We start from the raw sequence: 24268 nt of genomic DNA on the forward strand, positions 1-24268 counted from the left end.
TTTATATCTTCGTAAGTCATGGTGAGATACCAGAAAATTGGAGTTGTGCTTTTATCTAAAGAAGGATACAAGGAGAAACCAAGGAACTACAGGCCTTGCTTCAGTGGAGCGAGAACCTATTGCATTTGGAAAAACAGCTGATTAGGATACACACAAAATGCTGGAAGAACTCAGCAGGTCAGGCAGCATCTATGGAAAAGAGTAAACCGTCAATCGTTTTGCGGTGAGACTCTTCATCAGGACTGAAGAAGTTACTTGGCCCGAAACATCAACCGTTTATTCTTTTCTATTGATGCTGCCTGACCTGCTGAGTTCTTCCAGCATTTTGTGTGTGTTGCTAGGAATTCCAGCATCTGCAGATTTTTGGAGACCACCTGGTGCCTCTAGGCCCTACCCCCTCCCCTATCTCTATTACTGGGCTTCGGTCCTCTCTTCCCCCCCATTCCTGATGAAGGGTCTCGGCCCGAAACATTGGCTGCTCTTTTCTCACAGATGCTGCCTGACCTGCTGAGTTCTTCCAGTGTTGTGTTCCTATCTGCAGATTTTCTTGTCAGCTGATTAGGAATAGTCATTTTGGCTTATTCATGAGAGAGCATGTGTCCCAAATTTGACTGAGTATTTTGAGGAGACAATTAAGAGATTTGACAAGTTCAGGGAGGTGGAAATTGTTTATCTGGAATCTAGCAGTTCCTTTGACAAGGTCCCTCATGGTCAGCTATTCCAGTGGGTAAGAATCTATGTGAGATAGCAAAATCAATACAAAATAGGCTTGGTTTTAAGAGACAGAGGGTGGTAGTCAAGGGCAGTTTTTCCACATCGGAGACCTATAAGCAGTAAGTGTTGCGGGGAATGGTGTTGACTCCATTATTGTTTATCATAGACTTTAATAATTTGAAGTGCTGGTAACATGAGTAGTAATTTGCCAATTGGTGATAGAGTCAAGTCAAGTCATTTTTATTGTCATTTCGACCATAACTGCTGGTAGTAAAAATGAGGCAATGTTTTTCAGTGGAGAATAAAGTATTTGTCTAATGTTACAACTGTTTCTCGGAAAACTGGGAAAGTCAGCAAGGAAATGGCAGATGAAGTTTAACAGACAGGTTCACAGTGATATATTTTGGGAAGTTAAACCAGGCCTGGACAGCAAAAATGAAAGGCAGAATGCTGAGGAGTATTATTGAAAGTGAGATTTTGAATAGTAGGACACAGTCACCTAATGGAGAAGAGGCAAGGGGTCATCTTATAGAGATTTACTGCATTTAATTGTAGATCATAGAAGAAAACAGCGCAGGAACAGGCCATTTCTCACAATACTGTGCCAAACCAGCTAAAAAGCAAATCAAAGATACTCAAACAATAATCCCTTGTACCAACACCACGTCCATATCCCTCCATCCTCCTTATATCCAATTATGAGAGACATTAATAGGAGAGATAGTCACAATATTTTCCCCAGGGGGAAATCTTGAAAACTTAGGTTTAAGTTGAGAGGAGAAAGATACTTATAAAGGGGGTCTGAGGGGCAAATTTATGCACAGATGGTGGTGGATTTATCGTTCGAGCTACCATAGTAGGTGGTAGAGGCAGGTATAACTATATTTTGACAGATACATGATAGGAAAGGTTTAGAGCAGGGGTTCCCAAACTGGCGTCAATGGACCCCTTGCTTAATGGTGCTGGTTCATGGTATAAAAAAGGTTGGGAACCCCTGGTTTTGAGGGATTTGGGACAAATGCCGACACTTGGTTGGAATGGATGAGTTGGGCCAAAGAGACTGTTTCTGTGCTGTATAACTCCATGAATTCAAGTTCCCTGTATTTATATACATGCAACTCACAATTAAATTAATTTTCACAGTACAGAAAGAGCAACAGTCAAAAATAAAATCATTTATATGATGGAAATTGAAGAAATGTTTTGAAGTTATTGTGGGGTAAGGTAAGGGGTAGAAACATACACATAACTCACAACCACAGACATTAAGATGAGGTTCACTTTAAGAGGTTGGTCTGACATGATGACGTAATGACATGAAGTTTTCACCGCGCTTTATGTTCTGTGTTTGGTTGGCAATAAAGGAGTTGTTACGGTTTCCTTTAAACTTGAAATGCCTCTGCCATTAGTTTGTAATGTTTCTGGCATTAAAAAAAAATCTCAAATCTGATAAACAGAATGTCTATTAAATGTTTAATTCATCTTATGAAACAGATAACTAATAGTGGCTATAACACAGTTACTTTAGTCATCAAAACAGAACTCATTTCACACATTTGCACCCTAAGCTTTAATGGTCACATGATATAAGAAAAATGTCATCTCCAAATAATCAATTAGGTGCCTTCTCATCTTGTTTACTTTTAGATTCCGTTAATGTTCATTAAAATTAAAGTACCAATATATGCATTAGTCTTAGGTATATAGGGTATATAGCTGGGGAATCAGAAATAACAGTTCTTAACTTTGTATTAGGTTAGTAGTATTAAATGTTACTTGGTAACTGGAAAAACATAACATACAGTACTGCGCAAAAGTCTTAGCCACCCTCACTATATATATGGGCCTTAAGACTTTTACATGGTACTATAAATAAAAAAGTATCTGTGCTTTACCACATCAGAACAATCTGTTAATTTAACTGGATTAGCCACCATTTAATAACTTTATTTTGGGACAGTGGCCACCAGGCTAATTTATTTCCACAAAAGTTCCAAATAGTACCATTGTTTATGTATTAAAAGTTAAAGCTACATGTTAGCAAGGTAAGGAAATTACATTCAAATTACTGACAGCCTTAATATAAACTGCTTTCAATGTCCAGACTGTATGATAATGGTGGCATTTTGAACTAATTTTTGAGGACTATAGTTTGATGTTTAATGTTTTGTGTGTTATTTGTTAGCTTTTTCCTGTTGGCGCAATTTGTCGTCTGATGATCTTGTTGTGTGGGTGTTTTCTTTGAATGGTTTCTATTTTGTTTCTTTGTTTTGTGGCTATCTGCAATAAGATGAATCTCAAATTATATATTATATACATATTCGGATAATGAATTACTTTGAACTTGGAAATTTTGCTTTTACATTGATAACATAAATATCAAGAAATGACTTAAAATAAAATTTAAATATCACAAAAGAAAAAAAAGTGTAAATAATTACCTTGCTGTTATGGTTATTGTAAATCTTTCAAATTCCTCAAAAGAAATGTAGTGCTTTTCTGGCTTGATAGAGATCAGAAAGGTTGGTAACACTAAAAAGATATAAAATGTTACCAAATAATGTTTCATTCATTCCATTCGACTTTATCTACCTACTGTCTCATAGGATTAATTGGAAGGATTCCATTTTCTAACATTTGGAGATTATTGAACAACATTTAATGTTATGAATATGTTTTGTATCAATTAGAATTAAGAACTGTTCTGATTTTGTTAAAACAACTAGTTGCAACTATAAAATTTGCCTAGGCTTGTCAAATGTTGTTATCCACTTTGTAATAAGTACTAAAATATTTCTCACTGTAAATGATGGACCAATAAAAATTGTTTAAATATTACTTATTCACAATCAAGTATTTCTTGGTTTCCTTAATTTTCTTTTTATTCACTTCCCCTACTCAACATCAATTACTACTTTAAAGAAATAGGGCTTTAACTGTGCTATCAGTGCTCATTGAATAGTAAATCAGCAGCTCTGCCACTGTACTTGAAGGAGGAAACTGCTGTCCTACTTATGTAGAAAGTATGTTACTTCATTATCATACCAAAATACTTTATGATGGATCAAATGAAAGATGTGAAATCAGTGTCAGACAATGCTTGGGTTTTTTCCATTTTCGATCAGTAATACTTTATAATAAATGTTCATTACACTTGGGCAATCCATCCGGAACTGAAAATTAATGTTTACTAAGGTAAACATCTTTCCTTTGGATTTTAACTATTACTACAGATTTCTATTAAATGATGGAAATTATGAGATAGTTTTATATGTTAAATTAACTCCCTAGCTTGAGTGTAGCAACGATGTTAAAGTATATTATAGCTCAGCTTTAATATACCACTTTGGAGAATAGTGTAATAAGACACCACTTTGCAAAGTAGTGTAATCAATTTTCAAGACAAAACATGAATATAATGATACTGAAATAATATCCAGCACCAGCACGGCAACTCCTGTTATGCTGCTGACACCAAACTGTATTGACTTTTGTCGTTCCTTTGGACCTGTCATCAGCATGGGTGGGGGGGGGGGGGTCCCACTGCATGGGCAACAGATGGATCTCCTTATCAATTCTGCCCTGGCTTGCACTCTGGAGAGGCCACTCCAGCTTCGCTTTATAGCACCAGACAAACATGGGAGGCAGCAGTTACTGGTTTTAAATCATAATGCTTGATTGGTGTAGAGCATAGCGCCAGGGGTTGCTTCTGATGGTGGGAGAGACCATCACGTTTCACTGAACAGCGTCTGTCCGCCTCAAGCTGGGCAGCCCCCAGCCAATAAGGTGCTGTCCCACCACTGTCAGTCTTCTTCATTGGGTGCATGGAGATAATGGATTATTCCACTAAGAGCTGACTGTAACTACTGCACCAGAAAAAGAGAGAAAACAAAATCGAAAAAGACAAATCCCCTCAAGTTGGGATGTTGGAATGTCCACACAATGATGACTGGACTTGACCAAAACCTCAAGGATATCGAAGATGCACGAAAAACAGCGGTCATTAACAATGAGCTACTGAGGCTCAAGGTAGATATAGCTGCCCTACAAGAAACAGGTTTGGCAGATTCAGGTACACTGAAGGAAAGGGACTACACATTTTTCTGGCAGGGAAAGAACCAAGACGAGTCCCGCGAGCATGGAGTGGGTTTGCTGTTAGGAACTCCTTATTGCAAATGGTGGAGCCACCAGAAAATGGAGTTAAGACCTACAAGTATCTGGGAGTACAGTTAGACGAGAAGCTAGACTGGACTGCCAACACAGATGCCTTGTGCAGGAAGGCACAGAGTCGACTGTACTTCCTTAGAAGGTTGGCGTCATTCAATGTCTGTAGTGAGATGCTGAAGATGTTCTATAGATCAGTTGTGGAGAGCGCCCTCTTCTTTGTGGTGGCGTGTTGGGGAGGAAGCATTAAGAAGAGGGACACCTCACGTCTTAATAAGCTGGTAAGGAAGGCGGGCTCTGTCGTGGGCAAAGTACTGGAGAGTTTAACATCGGTAGCTGAGCGAAGGGCGCTGAGTAGGCTACGGTCAATTATGGATAACTCTGAACATCCTCTACATAGCACCATCCAGAGACAGAAAAGCAGTTTCAGCGACAGGTTACTATCGATGCAATGCTCCTCAGACAGGATGAAGAGGTCAATACTCCCCAATGCCATTAGGCTTTACAATTCTACCGCCAGGACTTAAGAACTTTTTAAAAGCTATTATTAATGCTTTTTGAGATAGTGATTTAGATGTATATCATATTTTTTACTGAGTTAAGTATTGTATGTAATTAGTTTTGCTACAACAAGTGTATGGGACATTGGAAAAAAAAGTTGAATTTCCCCATGGGGATGAATAAAGTAACTATCTATCTATCTATCTATCTAATGACTCTCCGCTTACACACCAGTCATGGCCCAGTATCTCTCGTCAGTGTGTCTGCCCCTACCTTGAACTCCACCTCTAAGGCAAAAGACATGTTCTACGACAAATTAGAAGCTGTTGTCAGGAATATTCCCAGTGACGGTCCTTGGTGACTTCAGTGCCAGAGTGGGAGCCAATAACAATTCCTGGCCATCTTGTCCTGGCCACTTTGGAATTGGCAAAATAAATGACAATGGACAACGTCTCCTGGGGTTCTGCTCCTATCACGGCCTGTGTGTAACTAACTCCTACTTTCAGATGAAGTCACAGTACAAGGTCTCATGGTGACAACCATGGTCTAAACACTGGCACCAACTAGACATGATCATCACCAGGCACTCTTTCATTAACTCTGTACTAATCACCCGCTCATACCACATTGCAGATTGCGATACGGATCATGCTTTAGTATGTTGCAAGATCAAACTACGTCTGAAGAAAATCCACCACTCCAAACAAACTGGAAAACCTTGCATCAACACAACAGAGGTGAAACAGTCAAAAAAGGTTGACCAGTTTGCCAAGTCAGTACAGGGTGCTATGACTACCTCCTCACAAGGAGATACTGCAACAGAACAATGGTCATACCTTCGCAACCCCATCCACGAATCAGCACTCTCTATCTTTGGAAGAAAGACCACAAAGAGCAGTGACTAGTTTGAGGCAAAGTCCAACATCATGACTCCAGTCATTGAAGCCAAGCTTGCAATTCTCACAGAGTACAAGCGCTCACCATCCGACCAACCAATCCAGGCTCTTCAAGCTGCTAAAAGCAAAGTGCAACAGGCTCCGGCTCAGTGAGGACATTCAGACAGCATCGTGACAGGTGACATCAGACTGATGTATTATGGTATCAAGGCCTTGGCCCATCGCAGAGCAAGACAGCACCCCTGAAGTCATCCAGCGGTGAAATAATCACCGATAAAAGCAAGCAGGTAGAACACTGGGTAAAACACTACTCTGAGCTCTACTTGAGGGAAAATGTTGTTAGCTCAGGCATTGATGCCATCGATTGTCTACCAGTTATGGATGAACTCAACTCCATACCAACCATTAAGGACCTCAGCAAGGCAATTGATAGTCTGACCCCAGGGAAAGCTCCTGGCAATGATGGGATTCCTCCAGACTTGATCAAACACTGCAAGAGCTCACTCCTCCAACCTTTACACAAGGTCCTCTGTCAGTGCTGGAAGGAAGGAGCCATACCACAGGATATGCGCGACTCCAAAATCATCACTTTGTACAAGAACAAGGGTGATAGGAGCGACTGCAACAATTACAGGAGTATCTCTCTCCTGAGTATTGTCGGCAAAGTCTTTGCTCGTGTATCTCTGGCACGTCTACAAACTCTGGCAGAATGAATCTACCCTGAGTCTCAATGTGGTTTTCGCGCAAGGAGGTCAACTGTCGACATGATTTTCTCACTACGTCAGCTCCAGGAGAAGTACACGGAATAACAGAAACCCCTCTATGTTGCTTTCGTTGATTTGACCAAGGCATTCGACCTTGTCAGCAGGGGTGGGCTCTTTCAGGTTCTCCTCAAGATCGGCTATCCCCCAAAACTCCGAAGTATCATCAAGTCATTCCATGATGACATGAGGGCTACTGTTCAGTATGATGGCAGCTCATCAGAATCCTTCGCTATTCGTAGTGGAGTCAAACAAGGATGTATGTTGGCCTCAACATTATTCAGCGTCTTCTTCTCTATGCTATTGAAGTACGCGTTTGGGACATCAACAGAAGGCATCTACATGCACACCAGGTCTGATGGGCATCTGTTCAACCCTGCACGCCTGAGAGCAAGAACAAAGCTGCAAAAGATCTTAATGTGTGACATGCTGTTTGCCGATGACACTGCTATAACTTCACACACCAAACAGCAACTACAAATTCTCATGGACCATTTCTCTAAGGCATGCAAGGACTTCGGGCTTACCATCAGCCTAAAGAAAACAAATGTCCTTGCCCAGAACATAGTGGAGACACCAGTCATTACCATCAACAATTACGATCTAGACCACAAGTTCCATACTTGGGGTCGCCCATTAGCGACACTCTCTCCCTCAATGCTGAAATCAATATGCATATTGGCAAAGCAACATCGATCCTTGCTCCACTCTCCTCGCAGGTCTGGGAGAATCTGAAACTTGCTACAAAGACCAAGACTGCCTTGTACAATGCATGCATTATCAGCACCCTCCTGTATGGTAGTGAGACTTGGACCATCTACTCCAAACAGGAGAGGAAACTCAATAGTTTTCACCTGCGCAGCCTTTGCCGCATCCTTGGCATCACCTGGAGAGACAAAGTCCCAAACTCTGAGGTCCTCTCCCGCACTGGACTTCCCACAATGTTCACGCTTTTAAGACAACGCAGACTGCGCTGGCTGGGCCACATCCATCATATGAAGGATGGTAGACTACCAAAGGACATCCTCAACGGAGAACTAGCAACAGGCAAGAGGAACGTTGGTAGACCCCAGCTTCGCTTCAAGGACCTCTGCAAGTGTGACATGAAAGCCTTAAAAATCAACACAGAGTGCTGGGAGGATAAGATGACCACAACAAATGGCAAGGTACTCTTAAGCAACACCTAGAGCAAGGCGAAAGAGTGATCCTGAGTCCATTTGAGGAGCGGAGAGCTAAACAGAAAGCGCAGCGGACAGCAGATAACAATTCCACAACACCCTACACATGCAGCAACTGTGGTAGAGGCTACCGTTCCAGGATCAGCCTCAATAGCCACAGTTGACACTGCTCGACAAACCAGTGACTACCAGAGGCGCAGTACCCATGGTCAACCACAACCAATGGAGGCCACACAGTCCCGCTGTGTTGGTATTCACCTCAGCCGGCTAGCTCCAGTCATGACTGGGCCTCAGTTGGCTCAGCCAAGATTTCCTTCCCCAAATGCCCTTGATATACTTTGAGAGAAGGTGAAGCTTAAATCTCTTGCCAAAATTCAGAGGTTTCTTAGTTTTTTAATATTTCTGACTATATGAAAATTATTAAAATTGAAGTGAATTATTGAAAATTAAAGATTACTAAAACTTTAATTAATATTAAATTAGAAGCACATGGACACTTAAAAACAATTAAAACCATCAAAATAGAAGAACTACTGAAAACAATTTACCTTCTTAGTGCCACTCTTAGTTCCAAGTTTGGAAGTGCATGCATGAAAATCTAAAACCAATGAAACTTCAATGGCTGAATGCCTGCTGTTCCAATGCAACCTGACAATTTCAGCTCCCCTAGGTCCCTCTCCTATCAGATTCCTTTCTCTCCAACCCTTTATCTTTCCTACTCATTTGGCTTCACCAATCACCTTCTAGCTATCCTCCTTCCCCTCCCTGAGTTCCTCCAGCATTGTGTGCATGTAACACTGACTCTGCCCAATACTTTTGACTTGGTCTAACTTAAAGAGGAACTGGTTTTGTACACATTGTTCTACAAAAAAGAAACTTACTTAAGAGCTTGATTGTACTCATATTTCTAGTCAAGCTTTTTTCCCCCAAATGCATAAATAATTACGAATTTGTATATTTGCACAAATAAAGTTCATAATTGTTAGTTTATTCTAGTGTCAGAATATAAAGTATAAATCTACCATATTCTTTGATCTCAAAATGAGTTGAAGTAGTAGTTGTGAAGTCATTTTTATAGGAAGCTTCTATTGTCCATATACCATACCTGAAAAAAATTTGTGTAATTTACATGTAAGATAGATAACAATATTAATAATCTATCTGAGTTCTACAGAAATATTTCAGAATTTAAAATCCATTCATTTTCAAATAGGTAATGTGCTGCAGGTTCATACAGCTAACATTCTGGACTTCTGTGCTGTCGTGTGGAAGTAGTGAATTCACTGGAAGTCAGATAGAAATACATGAATGCATTGAATGGCCATTCACCTATCGTGAAACAGAGAGCCATTCAACCTGTCAGAGTACTATCAGAGTAATTACATCCCCCTCCAATTTCCTTGTTACCTTGCAACTTTGAGAGAGATAAAGCCTAATCTTTGATTCTTTCGCCACTTCTCTACACCATGAGAGATAATTTACATGAAGTAATTAACATATCTTTGGGATGTGGAAGGAAACCAAAGCAATCAGGAAAACATATGGATTCATAAGAATACTATGTAAACTCTATATAGTCAACATCCAAGATCAGGATCATACCCTGCTGTTCCCAACATTAATGACCAGTTACTGGAACATGTCCAGTAGGCCAGCGTTTGCAAATGAAAGAAAAAGGAAGAAAGGAATGGCAGGCAAAGATGACCACAATCTCTCATCATTCACCTGGGCCAATTGCAGCCTGCAAGACTCTTTACTGAATTCATAGTCTTTGAATGAACTCATCCTTTCTTTCAGTTAGTATCAGGACTCGCAATCTTTGCCTGATATCTCTCTCTTCCTTTCTTTTTCATTTGCATACTGTGGCCTGCTGAGTATGTATCACAACACAAGCAACACATTACAAAAACAAAGAAGTTTTCTTACCCCTGAACAGTCAGAATTGCTTAACCCAATCAGATTAATTCCCTTGTTCCACCAATTGCTTTCCCCCATCTTCTCTAAATTAACTTGTTTCTTTCTTTTTCCATTCTGGCAAAGAATTTTAGTACTGAAATCTATCTACTGATATTAACTGAACTACTGAGATTTTCCAGGAATCTCTATTTATAATAAATAAGCTCAGTTTGCCTGATCTATCTCAACACAACAAGACAGCCTATGGATAATAGAAAGTCAGGGTGCTAGGTACTAGCATGATAGTTATAATTTCACTTGGCCTTGTACTTCACATATTCCATAACAAGCTGACATGAAAGTAATCCTAAGACTTTTTCAAAAAGCAGTTTCTCTCAAATTCAATTTCAACATTTCTAATTAATTATTAAGAATTGTGAATTCCCAGAAAACAAACTATTTCATTTGAATTTATATACATTGCTTAACAGCAGAAACAATAATAATTTACTTGGGATTAGATGGAATCTTGAAGTCAGGTACTGAGATTATTCCAGTGAGATCTTCATATTCTACATAGTCGATTTTAACTTCCTCTGAATCCTTGTTTGCAAAACAAACATAATTACTATATTTTTAATTTGCTTTAAGAATCAGATAATTTGTCACAACATTCTTTATAGAAGATGCATTATAATAATTTTTTTTGTAATTCAAATTTTTATTATTATTTATTCTTATTTTACAAAGCAGCACAGCATATCATAGAGCAGATACAGTACAACATATTTACACAGCCATCCCATGACAGGAAAACATATAAAACTCACAATTCATAAAGCTTAAAAAATGTCACATTTAAATCAGCTATACTCCTCGCTCTGGAATAAACCTGCAATATGCATTGGGAAAAGAATGGTGTACTGGAAAGAATGGAAGATTAAAGGTGTAAATACAGTAGGTGATCTCTATGACAATGGGATTTTTATGTTGTATGTGGATTTGCAGAGGAAATATAACTTTGTAGATAAAAGGAATTTCTGGAAGTATTTACAAATAAAACATTGTGTTAGTAGCATATTCAAGAATGGTGGCCCACAAAGTAACCCTTTAACTGAATACTTTACACTACCACAGGAAGTTCATGAAGCATCGGTGTTTTATAAAATTTTCAAGCACTCTGGGGGTGAACCGTGTAACAATCATTATAATAATTCTTATAAAAAAGACAGGCAGATATGCAGAGGGGTTGAGGTGGCTCTGTTAGTAAAACATGAAATCAAATCCTTAGAAAGAGGTGACATAGGACAGAAGATGTAGAATCCTTGTGGGTAGAGTTAAAAAACTACACGAGTGGGTGAAAACTCCCTGATAGGAGTTATATATAGGCCTCCGAACAGTGGCCAAGATATGGGGTACAGATTACAACGGGATAAAGAAAAGACATGTCAAAAGGGCAATGTTGTGATAATCTTGGGGGATTTCAATATGGATGTAGATTGGGAAAATCATAGGATCCCTAGAGAGGGAATTTGTAGAATGCCTACGTGATGGCTTTCTAGAGCAGCTTTTGGTTAAGCCCACTAGGGGAATGGCAATTCTGGATAGGGTGTTATGTAATGACCCAGATTTGATTAGGGATCTTAAGGGAAAGGAACCCTTATGAGGCAGTGATCATAATATGATCAGCTTAACCCTGCAGATTGAGAGGGAGAAGTTAAAGTCAACACAAAGTATACTGCCGATGCTATGGTCAAATCAACACATACAAACAAGCTGGATGAACTCAGCAGGTCGGGCAGCATCCGTTGACTGCTCACTGAACTCACCTGCTGAGTTCATCCAGCTTGTTTATATGTGTTGAACTTAAAGTCAAATGTATCAGTACTACAGTGCAGTAAAGGGAATTATAGAGCAGGAGAGAGGAGCTGGCCAAAGTTGATTGGAAAGGGACTCTGGCAGGGATGAAGCGGAACAGCAATGGTTGGTGTTTCTGGATGAAATTCAGAAGATGAAGAAAAGATACATTCCAAAGATGAAAAATTATTCTAAAGAGGGGATGAGGCAAACATGGCTGACAAAGGAAGTCAAAGACAGCATAAAAGCAAAAGAGAGGGCATACAATATTGCAGAGATTAATGAGAAGGTAGAGGATTGGGAAGCTTTTAAAAATCAACAGAAGGCAACTAAAAAAGCCATGAAGAAAGAAAAGATAAAAGATGAAGGTAAGCTTACCAATAATATAAAAGAGGATACCAAAAGATTTTCATATATACAAGGAAAAAGGAGGTGTGAGTGGATAATGGTCTGCTGGAAAATGATACTGGAGAGGTAGTAATATGGAACAAAGAAATGGCAGAGGAGCTTAATAAGTATTTTGTATTAGTTGTCACTGTGGAAGACACTATCAGAATGCAAGAGTGTTGGGGGCAGATGTAAGTGTTGTTACTGTTACTAAGAAGATGTTTAGAAAGCTGAAAACTTGGAAGGTAAATAAGTAACCTAGACCAGATGGACTATACTCCAGTGTTCTGAAAGAGATAGCTGAAGAGATTTTTGATGCATTAACAATGATCTTTCAAGAATCTTAGGTTCTGGAATGCTTCTGGAGCACTGGAAAATTGCAAATATCACTCCACCCCTTAAGAAGGGAGGGAGGCAGAAGAAAGGAAGTTATAAAGAAATGAAAGCCAGTTAGCTTAACTTCAGTTGTTGGAAAGATGTTGGAATCTATTCTGAAAATTAAGTTTTAGGGAAATCTTGCCTGACAAATCTGTTGGAATTCTTTGAGGAAATAACAAGCAGGATAGACAATGGATGTTGTATATTTGGATTTCAGAAGGTGTGTGCATGAGGCTGCTTAACAACATAATAGCCCAAGGTATTACAGAAAAGATACTGGCATGGATCAAAGATTGCTGACTGCAGGAGGAAACCATAGGAATAAAATATCTTTTCTGGTTGACTGCCAATGACTAGTGGTGTGCTGCAGGAATCAGTGCTGGGGCCACTTCTTTTCACATTATATGTCAATGATTTGTATGAAGGAATGAATGGCTTTCTGGCCAAATTTGCGGACAATACAAAAATAGTGGAGGTAGTGTTGAGGAAGCAGGGTGCCTGTAGAACTTAGACAGTTTGTCAGAATAGGCAAAAAAGTGGCAGATGGAATATAGTGCAGGGAAATGCATAGTCATGCACTTTGGTAGAAGGAATAAAGGCCTGGATTATGTACCAAATGGGGAGAAAATTAAAAAAATCAGAGGTGCAAAGGGACTTGGAAGTCCTTGTGCAGGATTCCCTAAAGCTAAATTTGGTGGTTGAGTCAGTAGTAAGGAAGCCAAATGCAATGTTAACATTCATTTCAGGATGACTAGAATACAAAAGCAAGAGTGTAATGCTGCAGCTTTATAAGCACCAGACAATTGTGATCCATAGCTGGAAGGAATCCTACCTGTTCCTGACAGCATGTTCAACAGTAGATTTTATTTACAGCTAAACAGCTGGGACAGCATTGGCTTGAGTGTTAAGCTCCAAATATCATAAAAACAATTATTTCTGACTGAAGTGATGATCTGCATAATCTGTGCAAACTCAGTAGCCGTTAGCTACAGGTATACTAATGCCCTTGTTGATATGATACAATTGTATAAGATGATTCAAATGTGCCTATGGTCATTAATTGTCAATCTTAACTGAAATAGCTCTCATAATAACTTACAGTCACATACTACATGTCTGAAATTTGCTCCCGGTAGCTTTACAGTTACCTTATGTGGAATATATTTCACCATTGTATTATATTTTAATATAGAATGTTTACAAATGCATATCTATAACTGGCATTATGATGATATTATGCTCTAAGTTTAAACAACTCACCTTAAATGTAATGGCAATAGGTCTTCTGGCAGGTTTGAGTTCTTCATTCAGAGAATAAATTCGTAATTTCACTACAAATAAAAAAAAGATCAGAAAACATTTTGAATAAACAGAGATAATGAAAACAACACATACGAAATGCTGCCTGGCTTGCTGAGTTCCTCCAGCATTTTGTCTGTGTTGCTTGGATTTCCAGCACCTGCAGATTTTCTCTTGATAGAGATAATGAAAATATAGTTTTCAAGTTTAACAGTTACTGTAAATCAGAAAATCTTCCCTGATTCTTTTGCAAAGGTATTCACTTTCTCACATATATCTTGGGTACAGTCACCAAGCACTTTCCTTTTCTTATTCAGCAGTAACCTGGGATTGAACGAAGCTCTGCTCCTGTTCTGTCAGCTCTAAAATGGCAAACAAAGGCATAATGGAAACTTCACTCTCCAGAGATGAGACAGGATGTGCTTTGATGGAGGAGACAAGTGGGTAGTTTAGGAAGCGGTGCAATGCTTTTACTTATGCTAATCTTCCACATACTCCCAACATGAGTCATATCCAATACTCCTTTTCTGCTTTGAGTAGCTGAAGGCCATCAATTTTTATCAGTTAGAAGGAATATATATTATATTTTTCAAGTGGGCTTGAGAACATCCATGAATCTTCCTTTATGTCCACTTGGAAATCTTTTGCCATTACAGAGCTTAGAATACAGTGTCTATTTCAAGAGCTGGGCATCAGGCATACAAATAGTATATTTTGTCCATGGGAGACAACTGAATGTAATTAGGACTTCATTGCTGGGGGGATCTTGGCCTGGGAAAGGACAATGACTTTGGTTTGCTTATCCTGCAATGAACTCAGAAGATTTTGCAGAGGTAGTGTTGATGCCATCAAGTGCATTAAGGTATCTGTCGTGGATAGTCAACATTTCAGAAGTGCGTAGGACAGCAGCAATTACTCATCTGCAAAGAGTCTTGTGCCATGTTTGGGGTTTTGATCTTTAAATACTTTTCCTCATGTTGCCAAAGGGCAGTGCAGATGCACTTAAGGCCAAGATGAATGTCATCATTTATACTGTCTTCACTGAGAATAGGCTAAGGACCATTTGAGGAGTTGTCCATGTTTTCCAGCATTTAGTCATTGACTTTTATTGTCAGAAAGCAGTGTTGTACATCAGGTCAGGTTGGTAGAGAGCCAATGTTTTCCGCATCTTAGAAGTGTAAGGTCCATTCTGATAGTGAACCTGTGAAGAATTACTTGAAGATTAGTCTTTGAATGTATGCATATACAAGCCTAAATTAATTTTTGTAGTTTGATGAAGCTGTTGGGTGATCTTGGATCCAAAATGAAGATTGAGCATGTCCAATAATTATTTATTTTCCCTGTTTATTATCTCCACTCCAGGCAAGGTGCAGCATTGAAGCAATGATACAATTTTGCTTGACATCAGTTTGCACTGAGAGTGGGTCTGTTGTGGACATATTAGTTACAATCATAGCTTGATTATGAAATGGAATAAGATGGAAATTATTTCCTGTGGCCAGCCAAATGTAAGAAGGATCAATGTTTTTATGTGAACATTGTTTATGCTACTGCCTGCATTATTCTGACATTTTCCTGTTCATTGTGTCTGTAGATGGAGGGAAAGCACAGTTATTTGAGAGTCTGCTGTTCAGTCACTCAAAGGAAATGTTGGGGTGGTTAATATATTTCCTTGTGTCAGACAGTGAGGAAACTTCTAACCAGTTGTCATTATCAGATTTGTTTCTTTTCTTGAAGATTGTCACAAGTATAGCATTTCTGAGGTCTCCTGGCATGTCTTCCTCTTTCCAAATGCTGGAGGTAAGGCTGAGAATTTATGAATGAAGCTCCTTTCTGTAAAGTTTAGAACTAATTTCAGCTACCATCTATCTCCAAGGCTTTGTTATCCTTCATGTATTATAGGGTTTTATTTTGCTTGATTCCTTGTTAGTCGGGGTGGTGACAAAGTTGGTGTGGAAAGTTTGCTTTGGAATCAAAGCTATTCATGTCAAAGAAAGAGTCATTATTTAGAAGTGCTCCTTTCAGTAAATGAACCAAATACAAAAAAAAATCACACTGTGAGACGAGCAGTTATACTTATATTTAACTACCAGTAATACTAATACATTTCCTTTGAATCTCACAAATAGCAGGTGGAGATGATGGATGATTGCCAACAAGGACACTTGTCAGAAACGTACTTGCCTCATTAACTGGAAACTCACACCTAAGCAGTAATCCTTCTTTATAGGTCCAAGTTGCTTCCTTGTCCTGTAATCTGTTCCCTTTTCACCCACCCTCCATTCTCTGTCTTGAGCCTTTGTAAACCCGGAAGAATTCACTTGTATCTACAGTATCTGAAATCAAAAGGATGATAATCCAGCAGGATCTCATATTATCCTAATAATGAAGATAAAGACATTACCCCAGAATTGTGGACAAAAGTCAATAGCTAAATTAGAACATTCAAAAACAATAGAAAAATAAGATTAAGACTGATACCTGACTGATCAGGTGTGTAAACAGGTTTGTCAGTTTGGATAAAGAGTAATCCATTCTTATAAGACACCAGCACCTCTTCCTCTGTAGTAAATACTGAAGAATATGCTATTAAGTACACACACTGTTTTTCATCTTTTTTTCTAGGTAAATCTTTTGGTGAGATCTGTAAAAAAAGAAATTATTTTTGCAGTCATGCACACATATGTTTCTTAAGATTTTTATTTTAATGATTAACCAATAATTGTTTCTTATTTATAACTGTGGCTAATATTAAGAAGTAATTCATAATATTTTGATATTTAATTTGTAATAATGGTACAAGATTGAATGGTATGCAAATACATGTTCAATCTTTGATTTTTTTGTGCTTCCAATTTTGTAATCACGATTTCCAATTCAACTCATTGGAATGATTACAAACATGAACAAGGTAATAGAAGAAAATTCCATATACTTTAACCAATAATCTTTGCAATTACAATATTAGATGTTATTTTCTTTCCCTCAAATATTCTCCTTTTCCTTCCAATAATACTCAAGGCATTTTTTATGAGTACTGGCAGTACTGGCAGTCTTGGGTAGTTTTCATCTGTGAACTAGGGTGTAAATAATTACATACAAACTATTTAATTATTTAACTATTAACACAGTGTGATGATATTGAGGTTTCATGACCACATCCATCTCTGCCAATACTTGATACAAATCCTGGTTGTGGTACCTGAAGACTTACCTGTGCTAATGAAATTCTATCAGTGCAACTAGGCCATTTTCAAAAAAAGGATGAAGAATACTTTGTGCTAGGAATTAAATGGCAAAATTGAAGATAATATATATATAGATAGTAAATGAAATATGCTTGCCATTTCTTATAACTGAATTTTAAAATGCAACCAGTGGCATTCGCATAGTTGGCTATACACTTGAGCTGGGACCAAATATTTCAAGCTCCAACCATTACTTAAAGATTGCCTGCAGTTCATAAAGTTGTGGTGCATCCTGACTACTGTACCAGGATTGGTGGCCAATTCTTCACAACTCATTCTTGGCTGTAATACTTATTAGAGCAATGAGTTGAACTTACATGAAAACAAACATGATCATTTTCAGACAATTCACTGAGGATTTTGGTGGAAGATGTGAAAGTACTAGTGCCATTCAGTGTATGCAGACTCAAGAGGCCTTGCAGAAAATGCACAGGGATGTGAGAAACAACTTTTTCAATGGAATGAATGGTTGAACCTACATCCTGTTGCTTAAGGAAGTGGTGGAGAGATAATCAACGATTTCAAAGGGAATTTATAGAGAGTAAGTATGAACCTGATGGTACAAAAGCCTCCTCTTGTCCAAACAACTTCTTTGCACTGAAATCTTTGAAGTTGACCACCAGACACTGTAGCATGTTGTTCCAAAGATGTGCTTATAGAGGTGATTATTGACCTCATATTGCAAAGGATATATGCCATGGCATGCTGGATTCCTTCATCTTGCTTGACATTAAGCATAGCTTTTCATTAAGTACCTGGTGTTTAATTATGTACACCCTGATATGTCAATGATTTTCTTTTCCAATAGCTCTGTAGTGTAACTTGTGTGTACTATGCTCTCCAGTGAGCACAGTGCTTCATCTTTACCTTATTCCTTGTCTAACTGTTGTGATATGATTTTGTTTCTCATTTGTGATCATGTGCGTATTATTGCAGGAACCAGGAGTCTAGTTGTTATAGAACCGAACTATGCCGAATCCTAGTACCTGATCTGCTGTCTGCAAACATAAGATGAAGTGTTGTCTTGTTTGAAGGATAACATAGCAGCAATTTTAAACAACAATAAAATCCCACAAACATGTCAATGACCATATTATCCATTTTAATGATGATGATGATTGAGGGAAAGGTAGTGGACAGGATATTAGATATTGATATTCAAAGGAACTTTAAATATGAATTACTAGATCATTGTGTGTTCTTCACAGAGCAGGCTTTGACCTTGGGAATTAACAGCAACTCCATTGATTTAAAAAGTGCTACCAACTAACACAATAACAATATTTCATCTCACTCTTAATTGATGCAAGGATTATCTTAACTGTTACAGTTAAGCTGACAGCATTGTCTAAAGGCTGATTAGCTATGCTCAGAGCTGCTCAAGATTACTTTCCATGAACTCTTTCTATACTTCTTCCAGTCTCATTAAGGAGCCAGCAAAAACAAAGACCCCACACCCTTCAGGGATTCCCTTTTCTACCCAGTTCCATGAGATATAAAAACTAGAAAGCATGTACCATGAGGAACAAGGACAGCTTCTATCCTGGTGTGAACAGATTCTTGAATGGACCTCTTGCACAATAAGATGACCTCACAATCTATATTCTTACGATCTTGCATTTTATTGCTTACCTGTACGGCACTTTCTCTGGAGCCTTTACACTTTATCCCGCATCGTTATCGTTTTACCTTGCTCTATCTAAGTGCACAATTCAATGACTTGTTCTGTATGATAGTATGCAAGATAAGCTTTTCACTGCATCTTGGTATATGCGACAATAAAAAAACGAATACAAAATACCAACAACTACAATCTCATCAAATGAAGATGTGCTTGAGATCACTGATTTTGGTCATAAACTATCTGATCATGGAGAGCTTGAGCTGAAGGCTACATGTATGATTCTCTTTATTTTTGTGTTGCACTTATTATTCTTGCACATACTTCTCTTCTATTTCTGTTTCTTTTTAGCTGTTTTCCCAATAGGTGGTGACAAGAATCATGCCCTCATAATGTTCAGCATGCAGTATTTAAGTACAAATCATGAAATCTGTTCAGCTGAATACAATTCTAAAGAGCTAATTATGAACATCAATAATGCACTGTATTAAAATTACATGAGATAGTCCATCTCGCATCATAGTAAAATTCCATGGGATGGTCTGTCTCTCCAGTCTAATGTTCATTTGGTCAAGTTCCAGAATGGAGTTGTAAAGTTTATCATGTCCTGAATGTCATAGACCTATTGAGTCATTACAGCACAGAAAGTGGCCTTTCAGCCAGCACATTGATGCACCATCAATAACTCTCTGAGACGTGAGGTGAGAGATAGGCTTTTATTAGCTGTAAGAGAGAGCACTATCAGCAGCAAGAGACCATCACACAACATCCTGGAGACTGAGGGAGGAGCAGTGCCTCCAATCGCCTTTATACAGGGGTCTGTGGGAGGAGCCACAGGAGCAGTCAGCGGGGGGGGTGTCCAGACAGGTATATGTAGTTCACCACACACATCAAGCCTCATTTATCCAGTTTATCTGCATTAGATCCGTAGCCTTTGGATGGCAAATCATAAACACAAGAGATTCTACAAATGCTGAAAATCGGAGCAATATTGTGTGTTGCCTTTGGATAGCATCGTTTTGTGTTGAACAGTCTTTGGTTTCCTATGCTGAGAAAACTTTTTAAGTGAAGAGAAAATGTATTTCAAACACAACCTCTCACACTCTGACTAGATGATTCAAAAGTTTAGGCACACATTGGAATGCATCAAAAAATTATAAGCAGGAAACAGAAGGAATAGTCCTGCAAGAACACTAGTATTACTTTATCATCAGTTTAGATAATGCTGATGAATACTTTTCATTTTAGATAATATGATTTGAGCTGAGCACAGTTAAGCTGATGTATGAAGTTCAATTATGTCATGCCACTTGAATTGCAACCCCCTCCCCCATTAATTTTAGTAAACCAAACAGGCTAATAGTGTAAACTCCTGTTGGCCCGAAATGTCATCTGTACTCTTTTCCATAGATGCTGCTAAGTTGCTCTAGCATTTTGTGTAAGTTGCTTGGATCTGCAGATTTTCTCGTTTGTGAATAGTGTAAAGTGGTTGATTTTCTTCAAGTTTTTTATTCCAAAAATTTAACTTTAGATGGTACAATAGCTGGAAAAACATCACTAGCCTTATTAAAGTGATATGAAGTAAAAATTAATAGGTAAATTAATGGACTGAATTAATATCATGCATAGTACCTGCATCAATGATACTCAAAAATCCTTGACAGTTGGAAAGGTGGGACTTCAAATATTAGGACAAAAGAAGAAGCAGAAATGATGAGCTAAAGTGGAAAGGATGAGCAAAATAAAAATTTACCAACAACATAGACACATTAATGTAACATGTCAAAGGTACCCTTTTTTATCATTCAACATGAGGTGTTTTATTCTAAATTTATTTGTAATCATATTTAATTCAGATGATCTCATCTGATATTGCCATTTTTGGGCTGCTATAAAGTAATAAATTATTACTCTATGGAAGAATTTAAAGATAGTATCACAAAACATATTTATAGCTTTTCTTTATGATTCAAAATAATAATTAAGCCAACTTACAGTCAGCTTCACAGATGCTTGAAATCCATTTTCTTCATTTATTAAAACCTCTTCTTCAGCTAAAACCTTTTGTCTGTCTGGGCAGGTTTTGAGACTAATTTTGACATTTAATGGTTTGGTATATCCATATGATTGAAGCACAATAGTCTCAGATGCACCAACTCGAAGTACCTTGGGTGCTGTAATCAAGTACCTATAAAAGTAGTCAAGTTGCACTGTAAACATAAATATGGCAAATTCAAAAAATGCAAATGCTGGAAATCTGCAATACAGTAGAAAGTGGTGGGAACACTCAACTGCTCAGGCAGCATCTATGGGAAGGGAAATTGGGTTAACTTTTCAGATTGAGAGTGCTTCCTCAAAATTGGGAAGGAGGTAAAAAAGTAAGTTTTAAGTTGTAGAGAGGGTGTAGGAGGAATGGAGAGGACAAAGGAAATATCTCTGATGGAATGGAGCCAGTTATGGCAATAAGCTGTTAATGAAAATATCTGGTTGATAATTAGCTAGGGCAGCTGGAAAGAGAGCTGCAAGAAATGCTCAGTAGTGTCAATAGACAGCGAAAAACTGAGCATATATAACAGATGGATAATCTACCTTCAGAGGGAAACTCAAAGAAATTAAGTTATCAGGAATTATTGAATTCAGAAGGTTACAACATGCCTAAATGGAATATAAGGAGCTGTTCCTCAAGCTTACATTGGGCCTCTTTAGAACAGTATAGGGAGCTACAGATAGGTTAGAATGGGAGCATTTCCAATCCATAAATTTTACATATCCCTTTGTTTATTCACTCTTTATAAACACCCTCATTAATCCATAAACCATATGGTTTCACAGCAGATTATTACCTTGACAACTCTAGCCCCACTGTTTCAGAGGATGATCACATATGATATTTTCATTTTTAGGTTGCTATAAAGTAATAAGTCATTAAACTGTTTAAGAACTCAAAGATAATATCACAAAACATATGGCTATAGCTTCCCTTTATGATTCAAAGCCCTAACCATTCCTCCTTTACCCTCTCTACAACTTTAAAACTAATCTCAGTTCTGATGAAGAATAGTTTACCTGAAATGTTAACACGTTATCCTTTTGCAGATGTTGTCTGGCCAGCTGTGTCCTGCATTTTCTGTTTTTGTGACAACTGTTTCTACCACAATGCAAGTCAAATACACTTTTATAGTATAATATGCAGTAAAGCATAACTGCTACCCCTGTGATACACATCATTCAAACTCATTTACAGGAAAGCATGTTCAGCTTTATTTTATCAAACATTTGGGAAAATTACACAGCATCTCCAAGTTGATCCAAAAGTTAAACATATTCATTATGCTCAGGTGAAAGGAACATTATTTAAATATTTACATTTCAGAACATACTAAATATGAATTTATCATTGTCTATGAGTTAGCTGTAGCTCTAGTGGAGTGTGCTCCCATGCAAGTCAAAAGAGTTTGGGTTCAAATCTCACTTGGGGCACTGAAGCACAAAAATCTAAAGCAACAGTCCTAAGCAATACTGGGGTTGGTGGGGGGAGGACGCTGCAATATAAAAAGAGCTAATTTTCATAAGCTATACCAAGGCTTTCTTGGGTTGATCCAAAAGAATCCATGATACTGATTAGAATAAAAGCAAACTATGTTGATGAATATGAAAATTCATTTAAATTCCAGAATCTCATTTTGTTTTCTGTCCAAGCAGTGGTTCTTTAGTCAAGAAGTATTTTATACAGTTAAAGGAATATTAGAAATTTAGATTTTAAATAAATACCAAACAGCAAAAGTATTTGTTATCATTACTCGTTTAGGGTACGTATTTACCAAATAACAAATTCCAAACAAAATTTAAGTGCTTACGTGTGTTCTTGCCCAGTATTGCTTTGAAAGAAACCCACAAAAATAATAATGAGAAGGAATTTCATATCCAGAGACTTTCCAAATCACCACCAGATTGATTTAAAAAAAGCTGGGCTAAATTAAATATTGCAGCTACAGACCACCTTATCTGGGTTTAAGAGTGGTTATTTATTTTAGGTTAATAATATATTAAGCTGGCAACGTTAACATTGGGGATTGAGAAAGACTTTCTGTAAATAATAAAATGTAAATATTCTTCTCTTAACTTTACAAAATGTTGTAAAAGAAGGGAGTTTGTACTGTAGAACCAATCTCAGTATTTCCTTGATGTTAAATTGCTCCAGCAACTTGGGATATTTCACTACATTAAAGATGCTCTACACGTCCAATCCATTGTTATCATACAACCAGTTTATTTTTTTCTCTGGCAGGAATGTAAATGTCGCTTTTTGAACGTGGTCTCTGAATTGCAGTTAGCTGGATCATTTACTGCATTTTCCATTCATTCTTCCAGTCTCGATGGTAACTTGCATTGTGCTGATTCCAGAAGAGTTGATTCACTGTTTATGTAACAATACATATTTGTTCAGGTGGACCTTTTAAAGAGATCAGAGCTACTGCTACCTATAACTTACCAGCTCTTCCTCCTCCTGTTCTCACCACCTTTTAACGCTGGCAATTCTTACATTATTTCCACTTTCCTCCCTCCCTCACCTGGCTATCACCCCTCTCACCTGGATCCACCTTTTACCTACTAGCTCTTGCTCCAGCCCTTCCACCCACCTTGTTATATTGACTATTTCCCATTCTTCTTTCCTGTCCTGATGAAGGATTTCAACCCAAATCATTCACTGTTAATTTCCCTCTATGGATGCAGCCTGACCAACTGATTTCCTCCAGTTCCTTTGTGATCTTTAGATCTCCAGTTCTCCAATAACTTGTGTCCTAGCTTTCCTCTTATTTATAAATACTTTGTGTTGCACCACCATTCCGTTACATATTCTGAACATGCATACCTGACTTGAGTGATCAAGTTCCATTTTTACAGACATCCTTAAGTCATTTTGCCCTAAATCAGAAAATGCACAAAATCACTTGATAAGGTAATCATATTTCCAGCAGTTTTGTAATGAATATAAGACAGATAATCTTTAAATTAAAAGGTTTAATACAATTTCTCATACAATATCGTAACATCATCACCTGATCTATTTTCAACAGTATACAGGAAATTTTTGTTTTAATTTCCAGGGATATTGAGAACTATGCTGCTGTACATTCCCTGACATGGATGAATTGCTGACTGGTTGATGGACAGCCGAGGTGCAGAGGGACTGGGCTGTTGGAATTCTTTAAATTATTACACCCTTCAAAACACAATCCCAACAAAATCTGTGAATTATGAGTTTGAGGCAGCTCTATAAATCTGATCTTAGCCTGTCTGTTGTATCCATTTAAACAACTTCCACTTAGTAAGGTGGTAATTACTGTGGTCACTCATAAGTTACATA

The 24268-nt window shown here is 38.0% G+C and overlaps 1 protein-coding gene across 1 annotated transcript in view; it reads right to left on the bottom strand.

The window, feature by feature from the left end:
• Nucleotides 1-22883, bottom strand: part of c5 (complement component 5) — a 109809-nt gene extending 86926 nt beyond the window's left edge. The window contains exons 1-7 of the mRNA XM_073052670.1: nt 22758-22883; nt 20896-21088; nt 16513-16675; nt 13993-14063; nt 10622-10713; nt 9237-9319; nt 3156-3246 (exon numbers count right to left, since the gene is read on the bottom strand). Of these exons, the coding sequence (XP_072908771.1) occupies nt 3156-3246; nt 9237-9319; nt 10622-10713; nt 13993-14063; nt 16513-16675; nt 20896-21088; nt 22758-22822 (758 nt within the window). The 5' untranslated portion in view covers nt 22823-22883. The remainder of the gene's footprint in view (nt 1-3155; nt 3247-9236; nt 9320-10621; nt 10714-13992; nt 14064-16512; nt 16676-20895; nt 21089-22757) is intronic.
• Between the last annotated feature and the right edge of the window lie 1385 nt (nt 22884-24268).

The sequence above is a fragment of the Hemitrygon akajei genome, chromosome 7 (genome assembly GCF_048418815.1).
Source record: "Hemitrygon akajei chromosome 7, sHemAka1.3, whole genome shotgun sequence".
Taxonomy (NCBI): Eukaryota; Metazoa; Chordata; class Chondrichthyes; order Myliobatiformes; family Dasyatidae; genus Hemitrygon; species Hemitrygon akajei.